The 27187-nt window shown below is 42.1% G+C and overlaps 1 protein-coding gene across 7 annotated transcripts in view; it reads right to left on the minus strand.

Annotated features, from left to right (window-relative positions):
• Pcsk5 (proprotein convertase subtilisin/kexin type 5) overlaps positions 1-27187 on the minus strand; it is a 405399-nt gene that overhangs the window by 57901 nt on the left and 320311 nt on the right. For 6 of the 7 annotated variants that reach the window (NM_001190483.2, XM_017318080.1, XM_006526759.4 and 3 more), the window contains 3 exons: positions 24922-25058; positions 21162-21368; positions 19954-20022 (listed from right to left, as the gene is read on the minus strand). In NM_001190483.2, the coding sequence (NP_001177412.1) occupies positions 19954-20022; positions 21162-21368; positions 24922-25058 (413 nt within the window). Of the gene's footprint in view, positions 1-16070; positions 16091-19953; positions 20023-21161; positions 21369-24921; positions 25059-27187 lie in introns of those variants that run through there. The other variant, XM_006526761.4, reaches the window with a different exon arrangement.

Consider the following 27187-nt stretch of genomic DNA (forward strand, 5'->3'; position numbering starts at 1 on the left):
GCTTTTATTTCTTACAGCTGTGGGAGGTTTTGCGAAGTCTCCAGAGTCGGTGTGGTAAATTATACAGAAATCCTTTCACTCGCTCTTCCTTATGGATGCCTCTGGCTAGAAATGTCCTGGAGTTAAAAATGGAGTTTTGTTTTCTTTAATGCTCTTTTTGAGCTGCTGCTTCTCAAAGTCAGCGCCACCGCCTTAGTTTTTTATTAGCAGCACTTGAATCCGCTGAAACTCAGATGAGCGGTCATCCCAAGTCTTAGAGCCTGCAGCCTTTGTGACCGTCTTTGCTAAGGTATGCACACGGCTGTGGATTCAGTTTGCAAGTTAGTTGCCGGGTTGGCCTCAAATGTTAGGGACTAGGGATAGAAATACCCCAGAGTGCCAGGGGTCCATAAGTGATGGCTGGAGTCTAGTTTGCAGCAGAAGTGGTTTGTTTGAAGATGTTAAAAGATTTGAAGTGGGAACGTAATTCAAAGGTAGAATGAATACACACTACACCAAGACCCTAGATTTGATCCCCCAGCACATACAAAATGCCAGTTTGTCTCATGGTTAGCATCAGGGCCAAGGAGCAAATGCCTTCTGTGGGGACATTCCTGCGGCTTCATCCCTGCCTGACCTACTGGAAAATGGTACCTGTGTCATATCTGTATGTATTTTCTGTTAGGAACCTTGTTCATTTTTGATAGTGCCTCTGTTTATGGAGTAAAGAAACTAAAATCCAGGGGTGCTCCGAGACTTGGCCAAAGTTACACTCCTTGTCAGTTGGGAACTTGGTGACATTTTACTGGCACTTGACCCAGGATGACTACTTCTTAGAAGATCAGCACTGTCACTGGATTCCACACTAGGTCACTGATAAGAACTAACACATCTAAACCAGTGTTCACTAGGCAGCAAGGCTATTTTACCCTTTTATGACCACAGGCCTCTGAAAATAAAGCAACCCACCTAATATTACTTAGACTAAGAGAATCCTGGTTTTGAGAGACACACTGTCAGGTGCTGAGCATGCGAATATGCGTTTATGGGAGGTAACATGGGCAAGAAAAAGGGTTGTTCAAAGGTAGTATGCTGATGTCCAAGCTAGGAATCATGGGAAGGATGCCAGACATCTGAAGCAGTGATCTGAACAGAGCTGATACATTGAGAGAGCACTAAGAGATCGGAAGCACTTGCATGTCCTTTGCTGCCTTGTCAACATAGGGTCACATCCTGGACTCTGGCACCAATCCATTTGTTTGCCCTGCCAGTCCACATTAGAGCATCATGGGAGAAGGTAGTCCCAGAAGCCTGAGAGCCCAGAGCACAGGTGTGCTCTTTGCCAGATGCATAACCCTGTATCCACAGATCTGTGAGTGTACTTCACGAGGGCAGGCAATACATGGCTCACTAAAGAGGGCTTTCCACGCCTCAGTTGTTGAGAATCCCCTCTTGTATCCACTTCCAAAATGCACACACACACACACACACACACACACACACACACACACACATGATTATAAATAAATACACGTTGTTTTGAAGCTGCAGTAAATAAAAAGAAAACTTGCCCATAAATGAGAATTTTGGCCGTGGCAGTATGCGGTCTAAGTGATTCATGGTGAAACAGAACCATTGTAGTAATAACAATGAAAGCCCCACACCTGCCAAGGAGGCAGGCCACCATGAGACACTGTCTTGCTGGGCTGTGAGATGCTCTGCTTCAGGGCCCACAATGGCCGTAACACAGGAGCTTTGTGATATCACAGAAAAGATTCCAGGGTACAGCCAGCTAGCCAGGCTCCACAAAGCCAAGCTCCCGCTCCTAATGAGCCTCATGTGACCATTCTCACAGCATTCCAGTGGCACTTAGGACTAAAGACAAGGGGGATTTCACAGTGTGATTAAGTCTACACAATAACACATAAAGTAGACAGCGGGCTAACAATTATCTGCCAATTTTGAGGAAAGCTTTGCCCCACCATGAAATACCTTAAATTGGCTGCTCATCTAATGTTTGAGTCTTCTGGGTAATTGCTGGCCATCTCTTCCCTTCATTTCAAGTTTCTGCGCCTGATTGTTTTGTGAAAGCTCTTTGGTTCCTCTATGCCATGGGAACGCCCCAGGACCAGTTTTCAGGGTTCACTTACAATAAGAACCCATTGCACAAGGCTGGCTGTTTTGCAGTCTGCGGGGTTGTCTCTCTCACAGATCACAAAGAGTCTCTCTCGAAAGCCATTGTTCTTCCCGACATTTTCATAGCCCGCCAGGGCCTTCCTTCATATTGGCAGGTGATGAGCTATTTTTAAGCCATGGATAATCACAGTAGTTCAGCATTTTCCCTTATTAACACCCCTGAAAGGAGAAGGCACACCGACACTGTCTCTTTTCTTAGGCTCGGAGGCTCTGTGCTCCAGATGGACTATGTTGTTAGCCGGAAGGGGTTCAATGAAAGAGCGTCTCCAAATCTGTCTAATGGGTGAAACAGCATGGCCTGGAGACACCCTGCATTTCTGCCTTTGCCTTGAGAGCATCATTGGCCTTGCAGGAAAGCCATTCATCCTTTCACCCTTATGGAATAGTAGGCATGTACAGGACTCGCTAAGTGTGCAAATCTTTGCTATTGGTGATAAGGCGATTTCCCAAAGCATTGATATACTTAAGGAATTTCTAGTATTTTCTAAGATGAAGGGGATCAGTGATGGAAGGGAGCTAGCTCTACATCAAAGGCTTGAGCATTAGGGCATGGAATTCAGTTTCCAAAAAAATCACCTCCAAATATTATAGCTCTGAGCTAGTGTATCAAAAAGCTTAATTAACAATAAGAATTAGGTAGGCACACATTTAGAAACATTTGGAGACACTTGCAATTTATCCAAGCCACCACAACCTCCCCTTTAGACCTATTGTTTCCAATTCTGCCTACATGGGGTAAATAGATGTGATTATTTTTTTATAATGGACTATTTACTGATCTAAGGCTATGATGACAGCTTTGTCACTCTTTCAGAAGAGATGTACTTAGCTAGCCTATTAGATGGATATTTTTATAGTAGCATTCCAATATGGAAGAAATACACCATCTAACACCAGGAGATTGCATGTCAATGGTACTCACATTGCCTTTCATTTAATGTACCTTTAAAGACACTTAAAGAAATCTTGTCTTTTTGCTAATTTTGAAAGCTATCTTTCTAAATCAGGCATGATAAAATGGGTAGAGGATGGATTACAAGTTAGAGGGAAATAAAACATGTGGCGTAAGTGAGTGTCAAATGCTAATATTGTAGGTTAAGGATCCCCCCAAAAGGTACAAGCAAAGCTGATCTGGCAAAGCTAGGAGTATGAGTAACAGGAGAGGGTCAGGACCTCAGAGAACAGAGAAGGCAGAATACTTACCAAGTCTGATGCTGTTTCATGAACACACAAGGCCTTGGGACTAGCACAAAGTGACATGCTGAAGGAGAGTTGTGGGACAAGCCTGTTTCCATCACTTACCACGCATGTTCCTTCAGACCACTCATCACAGATGCACTAGTCAAGCCTCTGCCATTTATTTGTTGACTGAGAACTTACACGGGGTAAACATGACTCAACAGACAGATTATGTAACAGTAAATACAAGAGATTCAATCTCTGCCTGCCTGGAAATTGCACTTCGAGAAAAAAATACATCATATACATTTAAAAAGCCGATAACGATAGAAGTACCAGATCATAAAATATCATCTGCTAAAATTGACATAGGATGATTGACCTGTGTGTGCAGACTAAGAAAGGGATTGGAGGCTGGGCTGGGAATTGCAAGGAGGGCTTTTTTAGAAGGTGACATTTAGATTGAGATGTAATGACAAGAATAAGTCACATTAACATCCTAAGAAGATTGTTCTGGATGAGGCAACAGCTAGTGCAGCATCCTAGAACATAAGTGGGCTGGAGATGTCCAAGACCAGGACCATTTTGTACAGTTAGAGCATGATGCTAAAGAGGTAGCCTTTGATGAGGTCAGAGATGTGTAAGAGACTGCAGTTAACAAAGCCCTCTTATTGCCAAGCATTGTCTACAAGCTGTAGCTAGAACCAGGCATAGAATTCCCAGGAATCACTGGCCTCTTGGCCAAACATGATGTCCCACCAGACAAGTTATTAATGACATAGGGTCACAAAGCTTTCCCCAGTCATTTGCTAGGTTTCCAAGTGTCCAGTCTTATTAATGAACGTTTGAGCACATGATATGCAGTTGGACAACAGCTTTGGCTAAACACCTTTCACCATGCTGTGCATACCACAGTAAAATACTTACTGACTCCATGGTTCAGATGTTCATTTTAACAGTCAAGAGTATAATTATCAGGCCTGGTCCCAAGGAATCATGGACATATTTTATCTCTAAGATCTCAGGAGGTCATCCTTCTCATTTGTAAAAGTTTTCAGTTGCTTCTTTGTTGAGCACATAAAATGAATTTACTTCTGAACTGAGACCTTGTGTGCCAAATTTTTACAGCCTCAAATGCAGTATTTTATCACTACTACAAATGGTTCTTGACTCGCCTCAAACCAGTGAGTGCTAATGGCAAGAGGCTGCCCTAATTTACTCGTTTCAATTCATATAGGATTTCCAAGTTTAGGCTAGGTCATTTTGATAATATTTCAAACAAACAGTCTACATTTCTGTTAAATATAATCAATCTACAATTTTATAATGGATCAGGGCAGCTAGAATGATTGTGTTAGACTTTCCAATAAGCATCCCTTCAAAGCAACTCCCTTTGTCTTTTAAGACTCACCATGTCTGATCCACAGGCGAATGTCATCACTCAAATATTGGGTCATGGTAATCTGGAGTCTATATTTTTAGGTTGATTTATTTTTCTAGTGGAACATCCAGGTTTCTAGCAATTATTTGAGGCCGTAAAATTCCATTGTGATGATGTATCAAGCTGTCAGCTCATTCTGCTCCAAATTAGAGAGATTGAGAAATGTTTCTCTTCTCATAGTCCACAGTTTGTATCTGCAGGCTATACATGTCACCACTGTAGAGGCAACACCATATCTGAATCAAGTTTGCCCTTGCCTGATGCCATGACTGGATGGGGGACCACTCTCAGTGTTCTTGTGCACCTCCCTGGGCTGGGGGTGGGGGGGTATGAAACAAGGGGCTGAGAACAAATCTGACTGTTAGTCAGCTCTCCATCAAGATAACAAAATACTTGAAATGTCCAACTTAAGAAAGGAGGAAAAATCTCATTCAGCTAGCAGTAATTCCAGTCCATAGTCATTTGGACATTGCTTTCAGCCTGGGGTAAGGCAGAAACTCATAGTGGAGACCATGCGATTGAACAAAGGTGATCACCTCCTCACCTCCGGGTGGCCAAGAAACAAACTGAGAGAGGAAGGGAGAGAGGGAGAAGTGGGTGGGGCTTAAACACCCTAATACATTGTTTAAGGACATGCCCTCAATGACCTAACCCTTCCGCTGGGGCTTACTCCTAAGGTCCCACCACCCTGTAACAGAACTATCAAGCCTTCAGTGCATGAGGCTTTGGGAGTATGTTTGTTAACCTGAATCATGCAAAACGCTATACAGTTGCCAAACCCAAATAAATAGTTTATGGATTCTTGGGATACACTATTTTTATAGACGCTATTTTGGAAAACATTAACATTGTCCTTTACAGATGACCATATGTGCAAGGTGAGGGTTTGAAGGACTCAGTGACAACATCAGCAAGAATATGACTAGTGCTTTAAGAGGTCAGCATGGCTTCTCCTTGCTTCCTTCCACTTTGAGTTGTTGGTCAATGGGTCATAAGTAAGGAATGATTCTCCTGGATCCTGCCTCTATGGCCATCTTCATTGGCTAGGCTGACTGATTCTTACTCTGCTTCTGCTGCTTCGAGCTGGCTCACTGTCCTACTAGTTGGGTTGAGGGTTGTTGTGAGAGCATTAGCCAAGGTTTCCCTGGTAGGAGTTACAGGAAGAATTCATGGACATGATGAGTGTGGACCATCCAAGTAACCCTCCTTCTGACTTTCAGAGCCACAGTTTCAGGCTCTAGAGGGGCAGAAGCAATTTACTGGCAACAGTGGTTGTCCCTGCTCTCAGTTGGAGACCAGCCTAGTGAACAGGTGGGCACCAATAACAAGTGCAGAAGCTTCTGCCGCACCCACATTCAGTTTCTCTCTAGCCTGGTGTCTGCTCTGTGACTTAAATCAATTTTTTTTCTCCATAGCTACTGGAGCTTGGAGTTCTTGCTGCCATCTGGTAAAGGGCCACAATGTGGTCCTTTAAGAGTTGGTATGGGGACATGGGGAGTTGGGATCTAATGAGGACAGCTATCAATGGACAAAGCAGCCATAGATCTTAAAGGAAGATCTACCCAATATCAAACTGGTGCTAAATGCACCTCAGTATGTTAGGTGAGTGTGTGGTCTCAAGCACACCATTAATGATGCCAGAGAAGGTAGGGAAGGGAGCGTGCTAATGGAGATAAAGCACTGTAAAATCCATTCTGATACTTATGGCAAGTACTTTTTATATGTTAAAGCAGTAATGATATGGCAGTCATCTTCCCAGCTTTCTTTATAATCTCCAAGTCCTACTAGAAGGTAGAAGGACAGCTTAGATACTTTCTTATATAAGATATTAGCTAACAATGTATGGGACTGGCCCAAGATTTTTACTGAGTTAGGGGAAGATGGAGATGAATGGATCCTACGATTTCTGACTCTATTTTCCACACCTCTGTAAAAGCATCTAAGACCGAACCACTTGACATTTTTATTACTATGTTTAGTCTTAGAGTTACTTTTGGTTAACGTTGATAGTCAGATAAAGTAAAGGTATTAGTGGCCTTAAGAATTTCAGGGGAAAAAAAGGTGACATACTTCACTAAAAGAAAGTAATTTGTAATGGCTTCATAGTTTACTCATTCAAAAAATTTTATGTTTAACTATGTGGATACGTGCATATAAATGCAGTATCTGTGCAGGCAAGAAGAGGGCATCAGACTCCCCCACCCCACCCCTTCCACAGAGCTAGAGTGACTGGAGGTTCTAAGACATTGGTGCTACGAATAAAACTCTAGTCCTCCGGAAGAACTGCATTCATTTGTAACCTCTGTGCCATGTGTCTCTCTCCCAGTTTCTCCTCAATCCCACTAAAGAAATGGTTTCTACTATGTTCATAGCAGCCTTATTTATAATAGCCAGAAGCTGGAAAGAACCCAGATGCCCCTCAACAGAGGAATGGATACAAAAAATGTGGTACATTTACACAATGGAGAACTACTCAGCTATTAAAAAGAATGAATTTATGAAATTCCTAGGCAAATGGTTGGACCTGGAGGGCATCATCCTGTGTGAGGTAACCCAAACACAAAAGAACTCAAATGATATGTATTCACTGATAAGTGGATAGTAGCCCAGAAACTTAGAATACCCACGATATAAGTTACAATTTGCAAAACACATGAAACTCAAGAAGAACGAAGACCAAAGTGTGGACACTTTGCCCCTTCTTAGAATTGGGAACAAAACACCCATGGAAGGAGTTGCAGAGACAAAGTTTGGAGCTGAGACAAAAGGATGGACCATGTAGAGACTGCCATATCCAGGGATCCATCCCATAATCAGCCTCCAAACTCTGACACCATTGCATACACTAGCAAGATTGTGCTGATAGGACCCTGATATAGCAGTCTGTAGTGAGACTACGCCGGGGCCTAGCAAACACATAAGTGGATGCTCACAGTCAGCTATTGGACGGATCACAGGGCCCCCAATGGAGGAGCTAGAGAAAATACCCAAGGAGCTAAAGGGATCTGCAATCCTATAGGTGGAACAACATTATGAACTAACCAGTACCCCGGAGCTCTTGACTCTAGCTGCATATGTATCAAAAGATGGCCTAGTTGGCCATCACTGGAAAGAGAGGCCCATTGGACTTGCAAACTTTATATGCCCCAGTACAGGGGAACGCCAGGGCCAAAAAGTGGGAGTGGGTGGATAGGGGGTTGGGGGGGGAGGGTATGGGGGACTTTTGGGATAGCAATGGAAATGTAAATGAGGAAAATACCTAATTAAAAAGAATTAAAAAAAATAAACATTTAAAACACACACACACACACACACACACACACACACACACACACACAAAGAAATGGTTTCTAGATCTTCTGTGATTCTCCTGTCTCTGCCTTGTCAGTATAAACTCCAACCCTCCACCCAGCGCTCCCCCACCTCTGCACACTGGGAGCTCAACATCCTAGACCTCACATTGCTTTTCTGAACAGCAGATGGTCGTTTGAGCCTCACTTGCTGTGCAATGCACTTGACCACTCAGATCTCTTACTTAACTAGGTTTATTTTGGATGTGCTTGGCTCAGCTCTCTCTCTCTCTCTCTCTCTCTCTCTCTCTCTCTCTCTCTCTCTCTCTCTCTCTCTCTCTCTGCAAGCCTACGTGATCCAGACAGCCTTGGCTCACAGCTCAACTTCGCAGGTCAGTTACACAATAAGTTACTCAGCTCTGGGAGCAAACAGTGTAATAATGCGAAGAGCCAAGATGATGAGCTAATTGCTCTAGAATTGAGCTCTGGCTATCTGGCCAATATGTCCTTCTCTGCCATAACCATAAGAATGTGAGCTTAATCATAGGAGAAAGACAAGGGAAACATTAGGGGACACCCAAGAACACAAGCCCACGAGGATAGACTCAGACACAACAGGTGGAGATTTCTACAACGTTCATTCTCTTCTCTAGGCAAATGGAAGATGAATGCAGTCTGCTCTGGAAAGGAGCGAGCATTTGGATGGTCTACAGGGTTAGAGCCAGACAGTCCTAAGTTTAGCTTTGGCTCTAAAACCTACTAAGTTGTGTAACTTTGGGCAAATTACATAAGCTCCCTGCGTATTGCCTTCCTCATTTATCAAATGAAAATAAGGACTTTGGATAGAGAGGGCTAGCCTGAGAAATCCAGACCATGTGTGTGAACCATCTGCCTAGCTCCATACCTAGCCTGGACAGAACATTAAAATGTAATAATTATCACCTCTCTGTGTCTGCTTCGGCTCCTGTCATCCACAAAAGAATTTCAAATATGGTGGTGCAATTATGTGTATATGCAGGTTCTCAGTCACTGTTTTTTTTTATTTTTTTTTATTTTTATTTTTTATTTACCATGGTTGCACACCAACATCAGTCAGCGCTTCAGAAAATACTGAGGCCTAAGCCCTACTCCAGAAGAGTCAGATGAGAACGGCAAGCGGGCAGTGTGATGTTCATGTTCTCGCTCTCAGGTAATTCCAGTGTGCAGCGAGATCTGAGAACTTCTCATTTACATGGGAGGCTCCTGAACCCAGAGAGAAAGGTTTCTCTGTTTCTGTGTCTTTATGCCTAGGTGGATACCCTCCCTGAAAGATAGAGAGGGCGGTTCAAATTCTCAGTCTGGCTGGTACATTTCCTGGCAAGTAGATAAAGGAAAGGTACAGCAATACAGGGTTGCCCTTGCTACCAACGCAGCAGATCCTTTTCTGACTGTGACCACACACCTGCCATGAAACAGCATAAGGGAGCAAATGGACATTCTACTGCTAAGTTGTCATGTGTTATTTAAACTTGCTGAGAAGCTGGCTCTGCAAAAGGAGACATCCTGCGCCGCCACTTCAGACTCAAACATGCCATATCAAGTGTCCTCCATGATTCTTGTTTGAGGATGGCCTGCCCCAAGACCCCAACACTGTGACAAGGAAGGAAGAGTGTAACAGATGGAGGGTTAAAACATCGTGTCCTCAAGAACTCGGAGAAGGCGAGCTATTCCCAACAGATGTCACCATTGTTTCTGCCATGATATAAAAGTGCCCTGCATTGAGAGTAGGAAGCCAGAAGTCCAGACATGGGAGCTCAGTCGTGGCAGAACTGGCGCCTCCAGCTGACTGCCTCAAATACCTGAGTTATCTCCGCTTGGTGTCCTGAGCACCACCTTACACGATGCTGTCCTGTCTGCCGCTTTTGCCTGCCCACTGTGTCTGTATAACTGCTAATTGCTATCAACTCCTTTACTTTTGTTTGGGATGTACTTAATAAACTTATTCAAAACCAAAGCGTTAGGTTCATTCTCCTGACTGTGCACTACAGGGTAAAAGGATTCTGGTTTATGGCTTGAGGCAATGCATTGTGGGGAAGTTTGGTGGCAGGAGACTGAGATGGCTGCTCAGATTGTGTATAGAGGTAGGAGGCAGAGGTCGATAAATGCCAATACTTAGCTCACGTTCCCCCCTCCCTGCCTTCACTAAGAGTGAGACATGATCCCATGGGATGGTACCGCCCACATTAAGGGTGGATTTTTTTTCCCTCCTCCCTTAAAGTTCTCTGGAAACATCCTCACAGATACACCTAAGCGTATGTCACCCTAGGTGATTTTCAATCCAGTCAGATTGTCAATGAAGAGTCACTGCCACAGTGGAGATCCAAGAGTCAGGAAGAAAGAAGGGTCAAGTCTTTCCCCAAGCAGCCCAGTCCCTGGTTCCGAGGCTTGCTCACTGTTCTTCCTCCTGAGTTTTTAGCTGCCAGAGGTCAGAGATGTGGGATAGCAGAACAGAATTCCACCAGTTTAAAAAGAGTGACTTCTTCAGAAGAGCTCCTTTGAGAGAGACACTGCCTTTTTCAAGGGCAGGAGGGCAGAGAGTCACTACTCATGTAGTGTGGGCACATGGGCACACCCTGGGACTACTGTTACCATTCAGTATCTGCTCAAGATTCTTCCCAGAATCCCCCATGGTACCAAAAATCTGTAGATGATCAAGTACCTTATATACAATGATCTGGTGTTTACATATATATTGTGCCCAACTTCTCATACACTTAAAACCATCCCTAGATTACATATAATACACATGGGAATATAAAGTTTAGGTGAAGTCTCCTTATGGAATTTACTTCACCAGGAGACATATACCGTCAAGAACTTGGAGATAGTAACAGTGATGTAAATTGTGGTAATTCTGTAGACTGTTTGTAATTAGCTATCAATTTTGGTGGTACTTTGAGACCCTGTAATTAACCTGTTGCCCAAGAGTTTTGCAAGCACTAATTTTCACACACATTGATTACTTGGTCATTCTCCTTAAATCCATGATGTTTTGTTTTGTTTTTTTAAGCTTTCTGAAAAAGAAAAAGAAAGTGTTCTCTTTTCTTCTTGTTCCTTCCTCCTATATGATAACTGGGTCCTCCTCAAATAATTGGCCAGGTCATATAATGAATACCAAACCCTGTCTAGGTGAGCAGATTCCACACTGAAATGATAGAAAATACATATCAAATTTCAGATATAAGAAAGACATTTCTGAACAGGATTCCTAAAGCACAGGAATTATCTCAAGAGCTAACAAATGAGACCATGTAAAATTAAAGTTTCAGCACTAGAAAGGAAACTGTCAACAGACAAGGCTGTGTGATTACCAAATGGGGGTATTGTTGCTCGTTCTACCTTAGACAGCACTACATCTAGTCTACATAAAGAACTGCAAAATTTGTGGTGCTGAATTGATGGCTCAGCAGTTAAGAGCACTGGATATTCTTGCAGAGAACCTGGGATTGATTCAACAATCTGTGCCTCCAGTTGCAGGGGATTCAACACTTTTCTGGCTTCTATGGAATCTGTGTAGGCATTCAGTACATAGTCATCCATGCAGACAAAACACCCATGCACATAAAATAAAGTATAAATTAACAAAATCTGGACAAACTAAGCACCAAAAGCCCTAAGCTTCTAATCAATAAATGGATAATGGAAGGAGCAGATGGTTCTCGAAAGAAGAAATACAAACAATAACATTTCTTTGAAGTGTTTACCATCCTTTCCTGATAGGTAGTTCAGGAAAATGCAAATTAAAATCACTTTTAGATTCCATCTCATGCCAATCAGAATGGCTAATATCAAGAAAGGGAAGTCAGAGAATGCCAGTGAGCCTGTGGGAGAGAGAAGGTCTTACTCACTTCTCATGGCTATTAGAGGAATCATCATGGAAGGGTGCATAATTCACAATGGCAAGGAAACTACGCCAGTGATATGTCCATCAATAGATAAACGAATAATAAAATGTATGTATCCACCATGGAATTTTATTTGACCATAGAGAAAAACTGAGTTATGCAACTTGTAGGAAAACGGATGGATCTGGAAAAGTATTATTGAGTGAAATAATCCAAAGTCAGAAATACAAAACTTGGATGTTCTAATTCATAGTTTGGTCCAAACTTCTGTTGTTTGTATTAATATATGTAAGTGGGTATGCATGTGTGTAAATGCTTTGAAACTAGGTAGGAGACCATGCGAGGGAGCAAGAGATACTGAGGCAGGTGGGGGAGGACATGTGTGACAGTAGAGCAGAGGTGACGAGGTGTGCATAGGTACTAGGTGTGGAGTACAGAGGAGAGGGGGAAGAGGAGACTCAACAAGACACACGAAACATATACTTTGTACACTAATGATAATAACATTAAAGGGAAAATTATACAACCATTTGAATTTTAGTTCTTTACCCAAAATGTGGGAGCCCATTCATATAGGTTAGTTACTGTACTATTTCTTTCTTTTCTTTTTTTTTTTAATAAAAACACGAAATATAAAACTAAAACTAGAACTATGTGCAACTTTACCTAAAGAGGTTTCACTGTTATCTCTTTCTTTAATTTTTATTTTTATGTATGTGTCTATGTACACATGTGTGGGTGTAGGTGTATATTGAGGCTGAGAGAGGTTATTGGGGCCCCTGGAGCTGGAGTTACAGGTGATTGTAAACCACCCAATTTGGGCATCAAGTCTAGACTCTGGTGCTTTGAACGCTTAACCACTGGGTCATCTCTCCAGACCCTACATTACCCTACATTTCTTTTTCCAGACAACCAGCTTCATGTCTACAGTCAAGCAGCTTCAGGTCTACAGCCAACCAGCTTGTTTTCTTCCTGTTTTGTTTGTTGTTGTATTTTATTTATTTCACAATGAAGAACAAATGTAGATATGCGTACTTTAATTTCAACATTTTGTTGACCCAGAAGAGAGCATACCACAAACAGACTGCTTGTGAAACAGTTTACCAGGAAATCACGATTACTTTATACATATCTTCTTTGGTCCTGCTGGCTATTGGGTGCTCTAATGTGCTTATACCCTCTAAGATATTCAACTAGCCTTCCACAAGCCTGGCATTTACTCTGCTTCCAATGGATGAGTATAAGAAATACTATTATGAGTGTTTGTACATCTACTAGTCTTCCATGAACCTGATATTTAATCTGCTTCCAATGGTTGACTATGTTAATACCACCATGAATCTTTGCACACACACTTGTCTTCCTGACCCAAGGATTTGCTTTACAGCATCTTGCTCTGCTTTGTCCAAGATTCGAAGTTTTCCTTTGTCCAGTACGTTTGCTCTGTATTTGCAACCTGTCCGTTAGTCATATAGTGTCCACGTTAGTTAACAGATTAGCTGGTATAGAGTGACATTACCATGTTCACACCACCTTTATGTAATGTAATAACAGCTCCCAAACTCGAGTGGTAAGGCTTGTGATTCGGTTATACCAAAGAGAAACCAACAATGTTTCAAAGAGGAAAGGTAATTTACCATCTTAAGGAAATTGGAAAGAGGCAGGAGACAGGATGGAATTGCTAAGATCCTTTACAAGATCACATGTCTCTGAAATTATGATGGAAGAACAAATTTGTACATGTTTTACTGTCATATTCAGATTCTACGTTAGCGCCACAGTGTGTGTGGTAGGTGCTTAGCTTAGATGGAAAGGCGTTGAGTGATAGGGTTCTGGACTACTGAAGTGCTGGGTATCTATTGAATGTCAGAACTCAATCCCAAGAATGAAGTAGACTAGAGCGCACTGCTTTTAATATGTTCTTAGCTTACATTTCTAGAAGCAGTCATAAGGTCCACTGTAATCCAGCCTGTCACATGTTCTGCAAAAGTTATACCATTTAGTTTCATCAGAAGGGTGTGTGTGTGTGTGTGTGTGTGTGTGTGTGTGTGTGTGTGTATCCTTTCCTACCGCCTAGCTTAGAGAGCTGATGTGCTTTTGATATGCTAGTCAGATGGGTGAAGAACTGTTCTGTGGCATTGTGCATTCCTCTGGGTTGGTGTGCTCATTGCTGTCTTGAATTAGAGCAACTATGATATACCCCTAGGAGACCGTCACAAGACTGGACTCATTAACATTCTTTTCTGGTAGGAAGAGAAGGCCCACGAAGCTAATAAGCTTTAAGGAGCCCTGCACCTCCCTGAGGATGTAAATAGTTATCAAGGGCTGTGAAGAGGAGGTTAGTGTGCGGTGGACTGTAACTTTCCCGTGATCTTGTCAGCAACCCCTTCGCTCAGGTTCCTTTAAGCACCTCCAATAAACACATTAGTTCACCGAGCTGGACTTTTATGGCATAGTTTCCTTGGTCTGCTAATTGCCTCTGTATCTGGGGTGAACAAAACAGACTGCCTGGGAAACATCATGCAACCCATGGCCATTTTAATTAGTATATCCCTTCTAATAAGTCAGCCTTATTTCTTATACCTGAGAGTCATTTGTCTCATGTGATGTAAAAACCTATACCTTTCTTCGTGGTGTCTTCACTATGGCTAGACATGCTTTTGCTTCTCGCCTGACTCTATAAGAGCATTCTCACTACTGTTGGTACTACAGCCCCTCTACCTGTCAACTACTCTTGAGCACTGTGAAGTTGTCAGTCTAACTCACCTTAAAATACCTCCTCAGGACAGCACCCTTGGGCCAAGGATGTATCTCTGTTGGCAGAGCATTTGCCTTGTATGCAGGAAGCCTTGCGTTTGAGCTCATCACCACTGAGTGTAGTGGCATAGACCTGTCATTCCAGCACTGGGGAGGTAGATGGAGGAGGAGCAGAAGTTATAGATCATCCTCAGCTACATAATGGGTTGAGGCTGACATGGGCCATGGTATCCTCTTTCAAATAGGAAAAACCAAAGCAAGCCCATCATTCTGTTTATATAATTGTTCATTTAAGTGCTGAGGGTAGAATACAGAGTTTCACATATACTAGGCAAGCTTTCTACTCCCCAGCCACATCTAGTTACCTGTCTTTCCTTCTGACTGTCTGCCTGCCTATCTGTCTGTCTGTCGGCTGCACTCCAACTTTCAGTTATTCTACTTCAGCTAAAGAATAATTTTAAATGCATTCATTGAATTCAAGGTTTGGATTTTTAGTGGCTTTGCCAAGATTTTCTCTGCTTACTCTTTTCTTCAAGATTTGTATATTTCATAGTAGAAAATCCATGGCAGAATGTCCTGACACTTGTCATCAAGTAGAAGCCCTACGCTGAGGGTAGCTCACCCTCTTCTGTGTGGACAACCAAGACAAGCTCACAGCCTCTTTATCACTCTGCCTCTCTGGAGAGCTTCAGGGCCAGAGGCTCCCCGTCTTAATTTTTCTTATGCATAAGTTTGTCTCTTTGCTTGAAGTTTAAATTGTAGGAATTTATTTCTTTTTGGAAAGTGCTTAAAAAATTTAAAAGTTTATGTGTTTCTGTAGACTACACTCCTTCATTCCTTTCAAAGAACAACAACAAAAAAATGGGTTTTCATTATGTCCTTTGGAACAAAACTACAAACACTGTTTTTATTAATGAGATACAACTTGATTAAAATCCATTATTAACTCAATGGATAAGTAGATATGGACATCAAATCTTAGGTTATACCTACTACTACATTCATTAAATGAAAACTCTGAAGGCTACATCAAAACATCAAATTATAATCCCAAACACCCAGCTTTGCCTTTGTGAAAAATGCCAAATGAAGATACTTGTTTCATAAAGACAAAAAAAAAATGTGACATCAACTATTCTTAGGATAAGATAGAAATGTTATTTGTTTACAGCATAATAAAGACTAGAAACCTCACTCCATAACTATAAAAGCACACCGGCTCTTAAACTATCAAATTCAGTGTTTCCCTCCAGACAAAGCAAATGCTTTTCGTCATGGGTTAGTTTCCCGTCTCCTTTATGAAAACGTGTCTTGAATTGACCAGGCCTTGCTCATCCCTGGAGCTGGCTGAGATTCTCGTCAACCTGGAAATCGAGTTTTCCTTTATTAGTCATAAAACACACACACATTAATCTATAGTGCTCTAAATATCTGAAAAACTCTCAAAACACCCCTAGCATCCACAACAACTGTTTATGACATAGCATAGATAAAAATGTCTCCAATGTCTGCTTTTACTTGTCCTTAATTCCTCCAGAGATCGTCTAGACCCCTTCACAAAAAGAATCTGCATTGCTAAGATGGAATAAAGTGAAACTCTCTCCAAAGAATGATGTTTTGTTTCATAAGAAGAATCTTGGGCAGATCTTGCTAAGTTATTCATATCTTTTAAAGTTCCCATTCTTACATTCTTAAACTATAAAATGCAACCAACCATGTTTTTATAAAAATTTTTCAGTTCTAATATTCCATGAAAATTATTTTTATTGTATGATTTTTTCCTCTTCTTGGACTGTATACAAAATTTAATTAGAGAAAACATGGACTCTGAACCCCTGAGTCTCAAAAGCCAATATTTTGTTTTGAACTTGAGAAACTCTCAAACTCAACCAAGTAAATATTTATGCATATTTAAAATATTGGTTTTTTATTGTTGTTCTTAAAATGGAGTTATGTCCTGATAAACCCATTCTAAATGGAACATACCCTTAAGAAGAAAATGCATTTAGTATTCTTGGCCTACCAAACATCATGGTGTATCCTAGAGTCTAGGACTTAACACTTTCTCTCATACAGTCTCAGAACACATTAGGCTACACTTGAGCAAGCACTGCTAACACAAGCATATTTTGTAAGAAAACACTGATTATCTCATGTAATATATTGAAGAATTGCTGGCCCCACAGCACACTGAATGGTACTGGTTGTTGACATAAGCGTGTGATCTCCTGGCAGCTGAGGTTTGCTGCTGCCCAGCCACATGAGGGCATTCTGTATGCATATTGCCAATGCAGAAAAAGATCCCCATTTACAACACTAAGATCATTGTCACACCACGGTGGTAGAGTCAGAACCCTGTAAGCCAAGTCATCATAAAGGAGGAACATTTGCATATCAACTGTGTATGCTGTATGATCCTGGGCTGCTGCTTTCCTTGTGGGTGCAGACAATGTAATCAGAGAGCTTATTCTTTTTTAATTATTATTATTAGATATTTTCTTTATTTACATTTTAGATGTTATCCTTTTTCCTAGTTTCCCCTCTGAAAATTTCCTATCCCCTCCCCCCTCCCCCTGCTCCCCAACCCACCTACTCCTGCTTCCTGGCCTGGCATTCCCCTATACCGGCGCATAGAACCTTCACAGGACCAAGGGCCTCTCCTCCCATTGATGACCAACTAGGCCATCCTCAGCTACATGAGTCCCTCCATGTGTTTTCTTTGATTGGTGATTTAGTCCCAAAAAGCTCTGGGGGTACTGGTGAGTACATATTGATGTTCCTCCTATGGGGCTGCAAACCCCTTCAGCTCCTTGGGTACACACAGGGTCCCCAATGAAGGAGAGCTTATTCTTAAGCAAGCCCTTTAGCATCACACAGAAAGATATGCACATACAAAATGTTAGACCAATGCTATAGCAGCGTCTATGTGAAAGGGAGAAGGGGGTGTTCGTTCTGCTAGAGAGATCTCAAGGGCTCAGAAACAAGGTCATGGTCAAGATAGCCAAGTCAGTCCAAGAACACACAAGATCCAATATATAGAAATTTTGTAAATGAAGAGAAATGATAGAATTTAAGATGTGAAATCTCAGCATTTTGAATGTTCTTGTCACCTTAGCCGGTGATCCTGTTGTCTTTTGAACCTCCCTCCACCCTGGGCCAACCTTGTAAAGAGCTTCATTCCAGGTGTCTCTCCTGGCACAACCTTATCACAGGATGCCTGCCATGTCACCTTTGAATTCCCAGTGCTGCCATGAGCACCTAGCATGCAGCAGAGACCTAAAGTCGTCTAAGTGAAGGAATGAGTCAGATATTCAAATAGCACTTTATAAAGTGAATCAGACTGATTTGTCAGTTCGGTAGACTCTCTGGACTGTGAGTACCTGGTTGGCCTGTGTCTGCTATGGAATTCACTGTCCGATTGTTACACCTTGGTGTTGAAGTTAAGCCTGGTTCCACCTCCCAGCCCCATGCTCCTAGAAATAGGACTCAGACTCAAAATACATTTACAAATATCTTGGCCATCTAGCTAGGCTCTTTTCTGACTAGAATCATAACCTAAGACACCCATTTATTTTAACCTGCATACGGCTGGTTACCTGTGCTCAGGTACCATGTACCTGTCTCCTCACATCTCTCAGTTTGATCTCCCCACCCCTGGCTCTATCCCAGAATTACTTTTCCTCCCAGATGTCCCACCTTCTATTCCCTGTCTAAGCCATAGGCTTTTTGATTGACAGGCGATGCATTTATCCATTCATCCATAAGATATTCTTTCTATACCTTGGTCTCCCCTTTAGTTGTGTCTGTGGGAGAGGGTGGACACTGAATCTCCCAGGGATCATTGTTGCCTTGGTGTTGTTCCTATCTGTGTCTTTGAGGAAAGATACAGGATGTTTACAGTGGGAGGTGAAACATTCCATTCTGCGGGGAAGTCATTAAGCTCAGAAAGTAAATATCTCAAAATAGCTTCAGGAAGTACCTGGAACTGTCTAGATTCACTTCTAGGCCCCTCTAATGTGTATATATGTATATATTGATAGATGTATATGTACCCTTATGTACATATACATGCACACACACATATATCTGTATGTGTGTATATATATATATATATATATATATATATATATATACACACATATATACTTATACACACACACACACACACACACACACATATATATACATACACATATATACTTATACACACACACACACACACACACACATATATATATATATATATGAAACTGACAACTGACTAGATTCAACAGGCTCCTCTCCATAAATATACATATGCAATAAGGACTGATGACAAATGCTGTCAGACAAACCTAGCTGCCTAGAAGAGACAGCCCAGCAGAGAAGCTGGCAGAGCAGACCCCAGCCTGTTGAGCTACCTGCAGGTTGCTCTGTATACTCTAGACTTCCCAGCTTTCATAAGCTGTCATCCATGCTGAGGTGGATTTTGACGATGCAGCTGTCTTCAAATCAAGGCACCAAAGGCCTCCATGGAAGCTCTCAGAAAGAGAAATTAGTCCACGACCCTTTGTGCCAGCTGGGATTTTCTTTCACAGATGCTGTATGCTGTATTTTATATGTTACCTAGGCTTACATAGAAGTGCAGTCTTGAAATTTCATAGCATTCCTATTTTACAGTTTTCATCAATTTCTCTGATGTTATGTGCTATAAACCAACTGCACCTATTCCTTCACCAGTGGTGTGAAAGGAAGGGGTTAGGAACTAGAGAGGATGTATGCTTTTCTTTGAGTAATGGGAATCCTGACTTCACCATCACCATAGTACAAAGCATTGTCTTAGGCTTCATTTTTAACAAAAGGAGATCTCCCTATCTCTACCTGCTGGCTCTTGTGTTACACATACCAAGTGACTTAGAGCCCACAGGCATCTCTGTTTGATTTTATTTGACACGTAATAAAGAAGACTCAGAGGGTCATGCACCTTCATACATGATTGCTGAAAACTACCCCTCATCATCTACCTAGCAATCACAGGGGACAACACCGCCATCCTTTCTTAAGCTTGACACTATTGCTGCCTTAGCATCTCTTCATTGTGATGTTGTCTGTACTAGAGATGGTGATGGAGACACTGGTAATTACCTCAATGACAAGACTTTTTTTGCTGGATCAATGGCAACATCAGGGTGTGGGATGAAGGACACAGCTATTTAAACTTTGTAAGTAACAAAGGAAGATGACATACCCTCAGTGCATCCCAGACATCCTTCCTCACAGGGCATGCATTCTTCATACTCAGAATCCTGGAATTCACCTGTACAGTGAGAGGACATGGAAAAAACAGCTCAGACCCACTGGGTGAAGGCATGATCACTCCTATAAAGTCATGCTGGTGTGTAGTTTATTTTTAAGTGACTCACAGAACAATTATGAAGCCCCAAACCATCTTGAAGAAGGATGCCATATACCTTAAATCTTATATTAATTTATCAGATTGTAGCACTCAAGTGGGTAAGATACAAAAGGTTTGGGCTATATTTTGTATAACTAGTCTTTTGTTTGCTTGTTTTCTTGTTTGTTTGCTTGCTTGTTTGCTTGCTTTACTTTGCTTTGTGAGACAGGGTCTTGCTACGTAGCTCTGGCTGACCTGGCATTAAGTTAAATGCTTTCATTTCCTGAATACTGAGACTGCAGCCATGAGCTACCATGAACCATGATTGGCTACTTAACTAATTTTAAAGTCAATCTAGTAGATTAGATTTATTAAATAAATCAGTTCCATGTGTGAGAAAATAAAATTAGACATGTCAATGGACAAACTTCATATCTGACCTACTAAACATATTTAAAATACATATAATTACTATTTCTGTAAATGGGGAGGAGAAATACAAGGAGTGCTTAATTTAAAATATCTTAAAGCTATCTTCAGCTATGGGCCAGCCATCATTCTTATGTAGAGGAGTGTTTACATACATGGAGGACCAAACACAGTCAATGATGTCTAATTTATCATCTTCCAATAAAACAAAGGAATTGAACACTAACAACCACATACAATTTACAGAACATCCAAACATTTCAAGCAGGTTTAGGCAGACTGAGTCCCCTTGCTTCTTATGGCAATCTTCCTTGGTGTTATGCCATCCCCTTTATGGAGAAATTAGGCTCATTTTGCCCAGGGTCTCATACCTAGTAATTAAGGAGGAAACTGTTGACCAAGACCTTGAGATTTGGACCCCAGTTTTTCTCTGTTGTCTGGAGACATGTTGCGGAAGGAAATGTTGTGAAGCTGGGAATGAGCTCCACTTGCTTACTGAGCTATTCAGAGACATTCTAAGTGTTCATACAACACCATGATATTTGAAATTAAGGTAGTCAAAGCCTCCTTGAGGCCCAGCCATATACTCATCCCACCTCCTGGTGCTGAGCAGAGCTCCAGAGAAGTCTCACCTTGTCTGCACTCCAGCTTCTGGCAGGTGTGGTTGGGGGGAATGATGACATAGCCACTCATGCATCGACTGCAGACGTGTGGGTTGTAGCAAAGCTCACAGTTGTCTGGGCAGGGTAGGCAGGCGTGTCCCTTGGCAGGATAATGGCCCACAGGGCAGTTCTCCAGACATTCCCCGTGGTACAGGAAGCGCTCCTGACCATGCTTGTCTGACCAGTTAGAGGGGCATGAGAAAGAGGAAATGGAAAAGCAGCCATGGAACCCATATAACATAAGATGTTTTATTAAAAAGAGAAACAACTCAGTGCTTTTGTTCCTAGGGGACCAAGAGCATCAGAATGGATTTAATAAAAAGTGCAACATCTATATCCTTATTGCTGAAAAGTTTCCTTGCAGGAAATCATTTTGCGCTATTTTATATATTTGAGTGAACAACTTCTATTTGAGATGTCATTGTAAAGCCACAAACCATACCCTGTGGGTAGCTACGATTCTAAATGTGTTTAACTTTCCCAAGGGCTCCTTTTGGTAAGGGTAAAACCCTTCAGACTTGGGGGCTACAGAGCTGCCATAAGAATAAACATGTGCTTCATGGCAGATACCCTGGACAAAAGTATAATCTTGCAATGATTTGCAATCATTATTAAAATCACATGCTTGTGTTGACTAATGTCTGGGATTTTGCAAAGATACTAATTGTTCTAAGAACAGCCTTATTGACACCCTAAATCAAGCACACCTCCACAACTCCCCCACATCATCCCTAAGGGTTTTATTTCTGTCAACACTAGGCTCTATGAGAAAAGAATCAGCAATTTCCCAGCATGACAGAACATGGGAATTTATTCCTGGAGAGAATAGAAAAATCTAATCAGTTAGAAAAAGATCAGGACCAGTTGCAGAGGATTATAAACATCCATAAATATTTTATAAAAACAACACCAAGATTAATACTACATGTCTACCTAGGAGCCTCTGACTCCCAGCTTTGGGGAATTGCAATGTTCAATGTGTTCTGGGTATGCATCTACTCTTTCTACTGAGAATCAGCTTTCCCATATGGCCCTGACTCTGAAGAACAGCTGATTGGTGTTGTGTAGAATAACCTGAGTCTAGAGTTCACTCAGCAGATGGGCCACCACATGGGTATTCAAAGCATTGACCTTCAGGCTGCAGGGACGTCAAGTGTATGGGTAAAGATAGAGCTACTGCTTTGTTGGAAGGACAGAAATGGAAAGCCAGTATAATGTTGGACGTGAGCTTCCCGATGCTTAAGCATTCCACTGAAATTTCCTTTGTGGAGTTTCTTGAAGTGAAGCATTCAGCTGCAGCACAGCAACCTGAAGGCAGAGGCTAGCCTTGCTGATTAGTCTGAGCATCTGTTGTGCGGAGAACATGTTAAATAAGGGCTTGGTAAACAATTACCCTCTCCAGTAAACCTCTGCTCATCACCTATGGAAATAATCTATGGCAGCCTTTTGACTGCTCAAGTGGTCCTTATCTGATCGTTTCTCATTGTTCAGTATGTGAGGACAAACCTTATTATTCTGTAAATGCCTTGATAGCAAGTCAGTTTGTTTGTTTGTTTGTTTGTTTGTTTTTCATTGCAATGACAGATATACCGCAGATAACACTTCAGGGGACGGAGGACTTGCCTGGCTCTCACTTTCAAAGGTGTCAGTGCATCAGGGTAGGGAGGGTGTGGTGGAGTAGAGAAGCTCCCTTCCTGCAAGCCACACCCCAGAGAAGAATTCCCAGACAGTGGCTTTCTCACTCCTCCCCCTCTGCCATTCCCTCTGGACCCCAGCTTATGGAGGGTCCAACCTACGCTAAGGGTCCTCGTTCCCTTTCAGTCAATCCTTCCTGGAAATGCTCTCACAGAAACACCCAGAGATTTCCTTTAATAATCTACTAGGCGTTTCTCAATCAGGTTAAGTTATGAAACGGTTTAGCTATCACATGCTCTGGTTTACTGTATTCTCCATTGCATCTACTAGTAACTTGTACAAAGGAGGGACAATAATATTTAAGATGATGGATTAGATGGAGTTCTTCAAGTAGAAAATATGGACGAATTGTTGAAGTCCTTCTCATATGGCTTGGTATAAGTAGTAGCAAGATGCTTAGACTATCCGATATTTTCTTAGAATCTAAACTTTGTTTTAATTTTGTGACATATGTTGAGATATAAAGTGTTTTATGGGAAATGAGTCTAAAAGCCCATTTGTTCTTTTTATTTTTTTTAAACAAATAAAAAGAGGTTTAAAGAAGTGAAGTGACTACGTATCTTCTAGTTAGTAAGAAAGCTGGGGGCTCAGTTGTAGTGAACTTGCTTAGCATGTGTAAGGCCTTATGTTTGAACCCCAGTATTGTATAAAACCAGGCCTAGTGGTGCATGCCTATAATCCCAACATTTGGGAAGTAGGAGTGGGAAGACCGAAAACTTAACGTTATTCTCAGCTATATAGTGAGTTTGAGGCCTGCTTAGGACACAGGAGATATTGTTAAAAATAAATAATTAATTAATAAACGTATCTAGGAGGATGGGACAATTGTGCATTTCCTTAGAGCTACACTTGAGGGACTTCCCCCTGAACAAGGCACACTCTTCCCTACCTGCCGTGTGCACAGTCTCTGTGCCAGATGTTGCCTTGTGTTCAGACCACATCAGGAAGCAGGGTTGAAACCATTCCCTGCTGTTCTGGTGTTGGCCGTAAAGTTTTTTATGGACAAAATTGATATTCTGAGTGAGGCAAGGTATATAAAAGGGGAGTGGGCAGGAGCCCAGTTTCTGTATTCCTGACAATCCAACATATTGTCTTTTTTTTTTTTTTTCACTTTTTTTGGTTTTACTGTAGGCAACAGTAAAGACAAATAAGCCTCTCTCACTAGACAAATGGTATGAGTATGATGGAGGTCAGAAGAACCATCCTCTCGGGGTGGGTGAGACAATTGGGCACAGTAGAGATTGCAGAGAAATGCAGAGTAGCCTGTTGGAGGCTTCAGCCTGAAAAAAAATCTGTGGGAAAGATGCGTCCAGGGCAGCAACACCATCTAGCCTTCCACCAGTGACTAAAAGTCCACATTTCTTTTCTTTAAAATGACACAAAATTTAAATTTGCTTCACTCTCAAACTCTACTATATAAGCACAATAATGTGATTGTAGTTCGTATGAAGTCAAAATAGAGGACAGGCTTAAAATGAGGCTGGAGCAGGGTCAAGGGTTAAACTGCAGAGGAACCTGGAGGGCGTGGCCTACCCCCAGTGATGGTGGAAACCCTGAGAGTAACTCAGACTGGACCAGAAAGGTCACATCTGTCTTGAGTGAATTGATTACCTTGCCATCTAAATGGCTTAGCTCAGCTCTCAGACCTCACATAACCTTTAATGCATTGCTAGTTTGAGGGACCATCTGTGTCTTGCTTAATTCCCTAGCTTTTCAGGTCTCCCACAACAAAGCTTAGCTTTACTGTGCTCGTCATACTTGACCACACACTTAATACTTTCTGCTTTTGCTTCCCAGAGAAGACCTCTCTTCACTTCTCTCATCTCCTTAGGGGCAGTGAGTCAACATGTGTGCTTATGTGAACAAGGATTTTTGTGTCCTGGCAGCAAACGAGCCTTCAGGTTGTACTGGTGCCTTCATGAACAGCTGTCTGCTCAGAACCTCAGCCCTTTTGCAGGTTTCTGAGCCAAAACAAGTGCTTGTTTGTGAGAGTACAGGTTGGGATGAGGAAGGAGCCGGCAGCAAATGTCCTCACCTGCTCTACAGGAGGTGCAGTTGGAAGGGCCACTACCTTGGCATCCTTGACAAGTGTAGTGGCAGGGATGGCATTGCTTCTTAAATTCGAACTTCCAGGAAGGACAGTTCATAACACAGCGACCATCATCCAAGACCCTGGAGGACAAGCAGGGTATTAGAATTCACTGGGAGGACTTCTGAGGGACCAAGAGTGGTTGTGTTTCACTGTACAGATTTGTCCTACTGCTCCAGAAACACAAGTGATGCCTGGGGCAGATATTAGTCACGTACCTATCCTTGGCCCAATATATAGATCCAACAGCAAGGTAACCGGAACCTGGCTAGGGGTATGACCCCAAATCTGCTTGCAACTGGTGCCCACCCAGATGAAGGCTCCACCAACCCAGTCAGTATCAGAAGTAGTCTCTGCCTTTCAAGATACTAAATGGGCTGCTGAATCCTGAGGCCTTGGAGAAAGCTTTCTTCCTTTAGTTATCAACATGCCCACATTGGGTGTGTCATATCTAAGTGAGCTGGAAGTGTATAATGAAGCACTATTCTGAAGGTCACATGCTATCCAGAAAACCGCCTTATGCATATTACAAGCATATGAACTCAGATTTTATTTGCTCACACACGGAGTCTCGCGACCTGTTTAATCGTCACTGCAAACACCCCCCCTAAAGGCCTGGAACAACGGTTAGAAAACGGCCTCTTAAAACCTTTGGTTTTATATGTGTGGAATCTATATCATGGTGTCTCTGCTAATATTTTTGTGTATGGGTTTCATCCTTCTTTGCAGGGAAATCATAAGAGCAGATGGGATTAAGTCAACCGAATCCAAGCACTCTGCTTGGAAAAACACAAAATGTTGATGAAATAAATGCAGGAATCAGCTAGGTAATGTGAACAGATGAAAGGGGCCAGGGTCCCACCTCCAGATGCTCTAATCCAGTGGAGCTCAGGAAAAAGATCGGAAAATTGCATTTCTGACAATGTTCCCAGTGGTGCTAACATTACTGATCCAGAGAGCACACATTTAGAAAACTTAATAATTTACTCATTAGTTACATTTTTTTTTCATGAGCACACATGTAGTGACATGTTACTGAAGCCCAGTGTGGCATTTCAGTGCTTAGCCTCTGTTTATGACATCTGCACACTTACCATTCCTACCTTCTCATCATTTCCTTATCATTGGCATCCTCAGCCTCCTCTAGTCTGAATCTTCACAAAATCTACAACTGGGGATTGGTGGTCCCGCTCTGCTGTGGGATGCCAAAACATCTCCTGTTTCTCTGTTACTTATGCAGTTCTGTTTTCCTTCCCTCCCCACCCTTCCTCACTTCCAATCTACATTTAGTTTGACTTATTTTACTCTCCTCATACAAGTGAAATATGCAGTAGTGTTTGTCTTTCTGAGTATGACTTAGGTCATTAAACACAATATCCTTTGGTCCCTTCTATTTTGCTGCTAATGGCAGGATTTCATTCCTCTTTACGGCTAAATATGAATAATATTCAATTGTGCATATATAACCCATTTTTAAATTAACTCATCTGTCAGTTGGGTAGCCAGGTTGAGTACCATTACCTTAGCCATTGTGAGTGGGTCTGTAATAATCACAGTACTGCGAATGTTTCTTTGGTATGCTAATCCCATTTCCTGGGGATCCTATAGAGATCACACTTCGAGAGCCACTGCTCTGTGAACATCTGGATTACTGTGGAGTTCGTGAATTGAGCCTAGGTAATGTAGATGAGGCCAAACTGGTGTTTTGTAGAGTTTCCTTATAGTAATACTTAGTCTTGTTGACTATAAGGTTAATTGAGTGGAGCCCATGTCCCTAAGGGTATAATTGTGCTACCTATTCTAGGAGCTGAGAGGATCATCAAAGAGAAGAAAAATTCCTTTGTCTGTACTACCTCTCACCATACCGGTCATTTTTCCTGTTGTGCCTTGTCTAACAGCTACTGCTTACATATCTAGACCCAATCATTTGCTGCGGAGCTGATTAAAGCGCTCCCAGGATTGGAGGGAGCTGGGGGTGGGTAAAGCACCCTTCCCATTGCTGTGTCATTTACATCAGGGTGGAAATAGAATGGAACTCAAGTCTACGACTGAACATAAAAGGCCAGCTTACTCTCCACTCCCTGGACCCTCAGGTTCTGCTCAGCAGACTCCGCACCACTGGAAGTAGCAATCTCCCTGATCTTCTGCAGACCCTGTCCCAGCTTTAAGGCAACACTCACACACATGGCTGTCCATGTCAAAGAAAGACACG

Source organism: Mus musculus, chromosome 19, assembly GCF_000001635.26.
Source record: "Mus musculus strain C57BL/6J chromosome 19, GRCm38.p6 C57BL/6J".
In the NCBI taxonomy this organism is placed as follows: domain Eukaryota; kingdom Metazoa; phylum Chordata; class Mammalia; order Rodentia; family Muridae; genus Mus; species Mus musculus.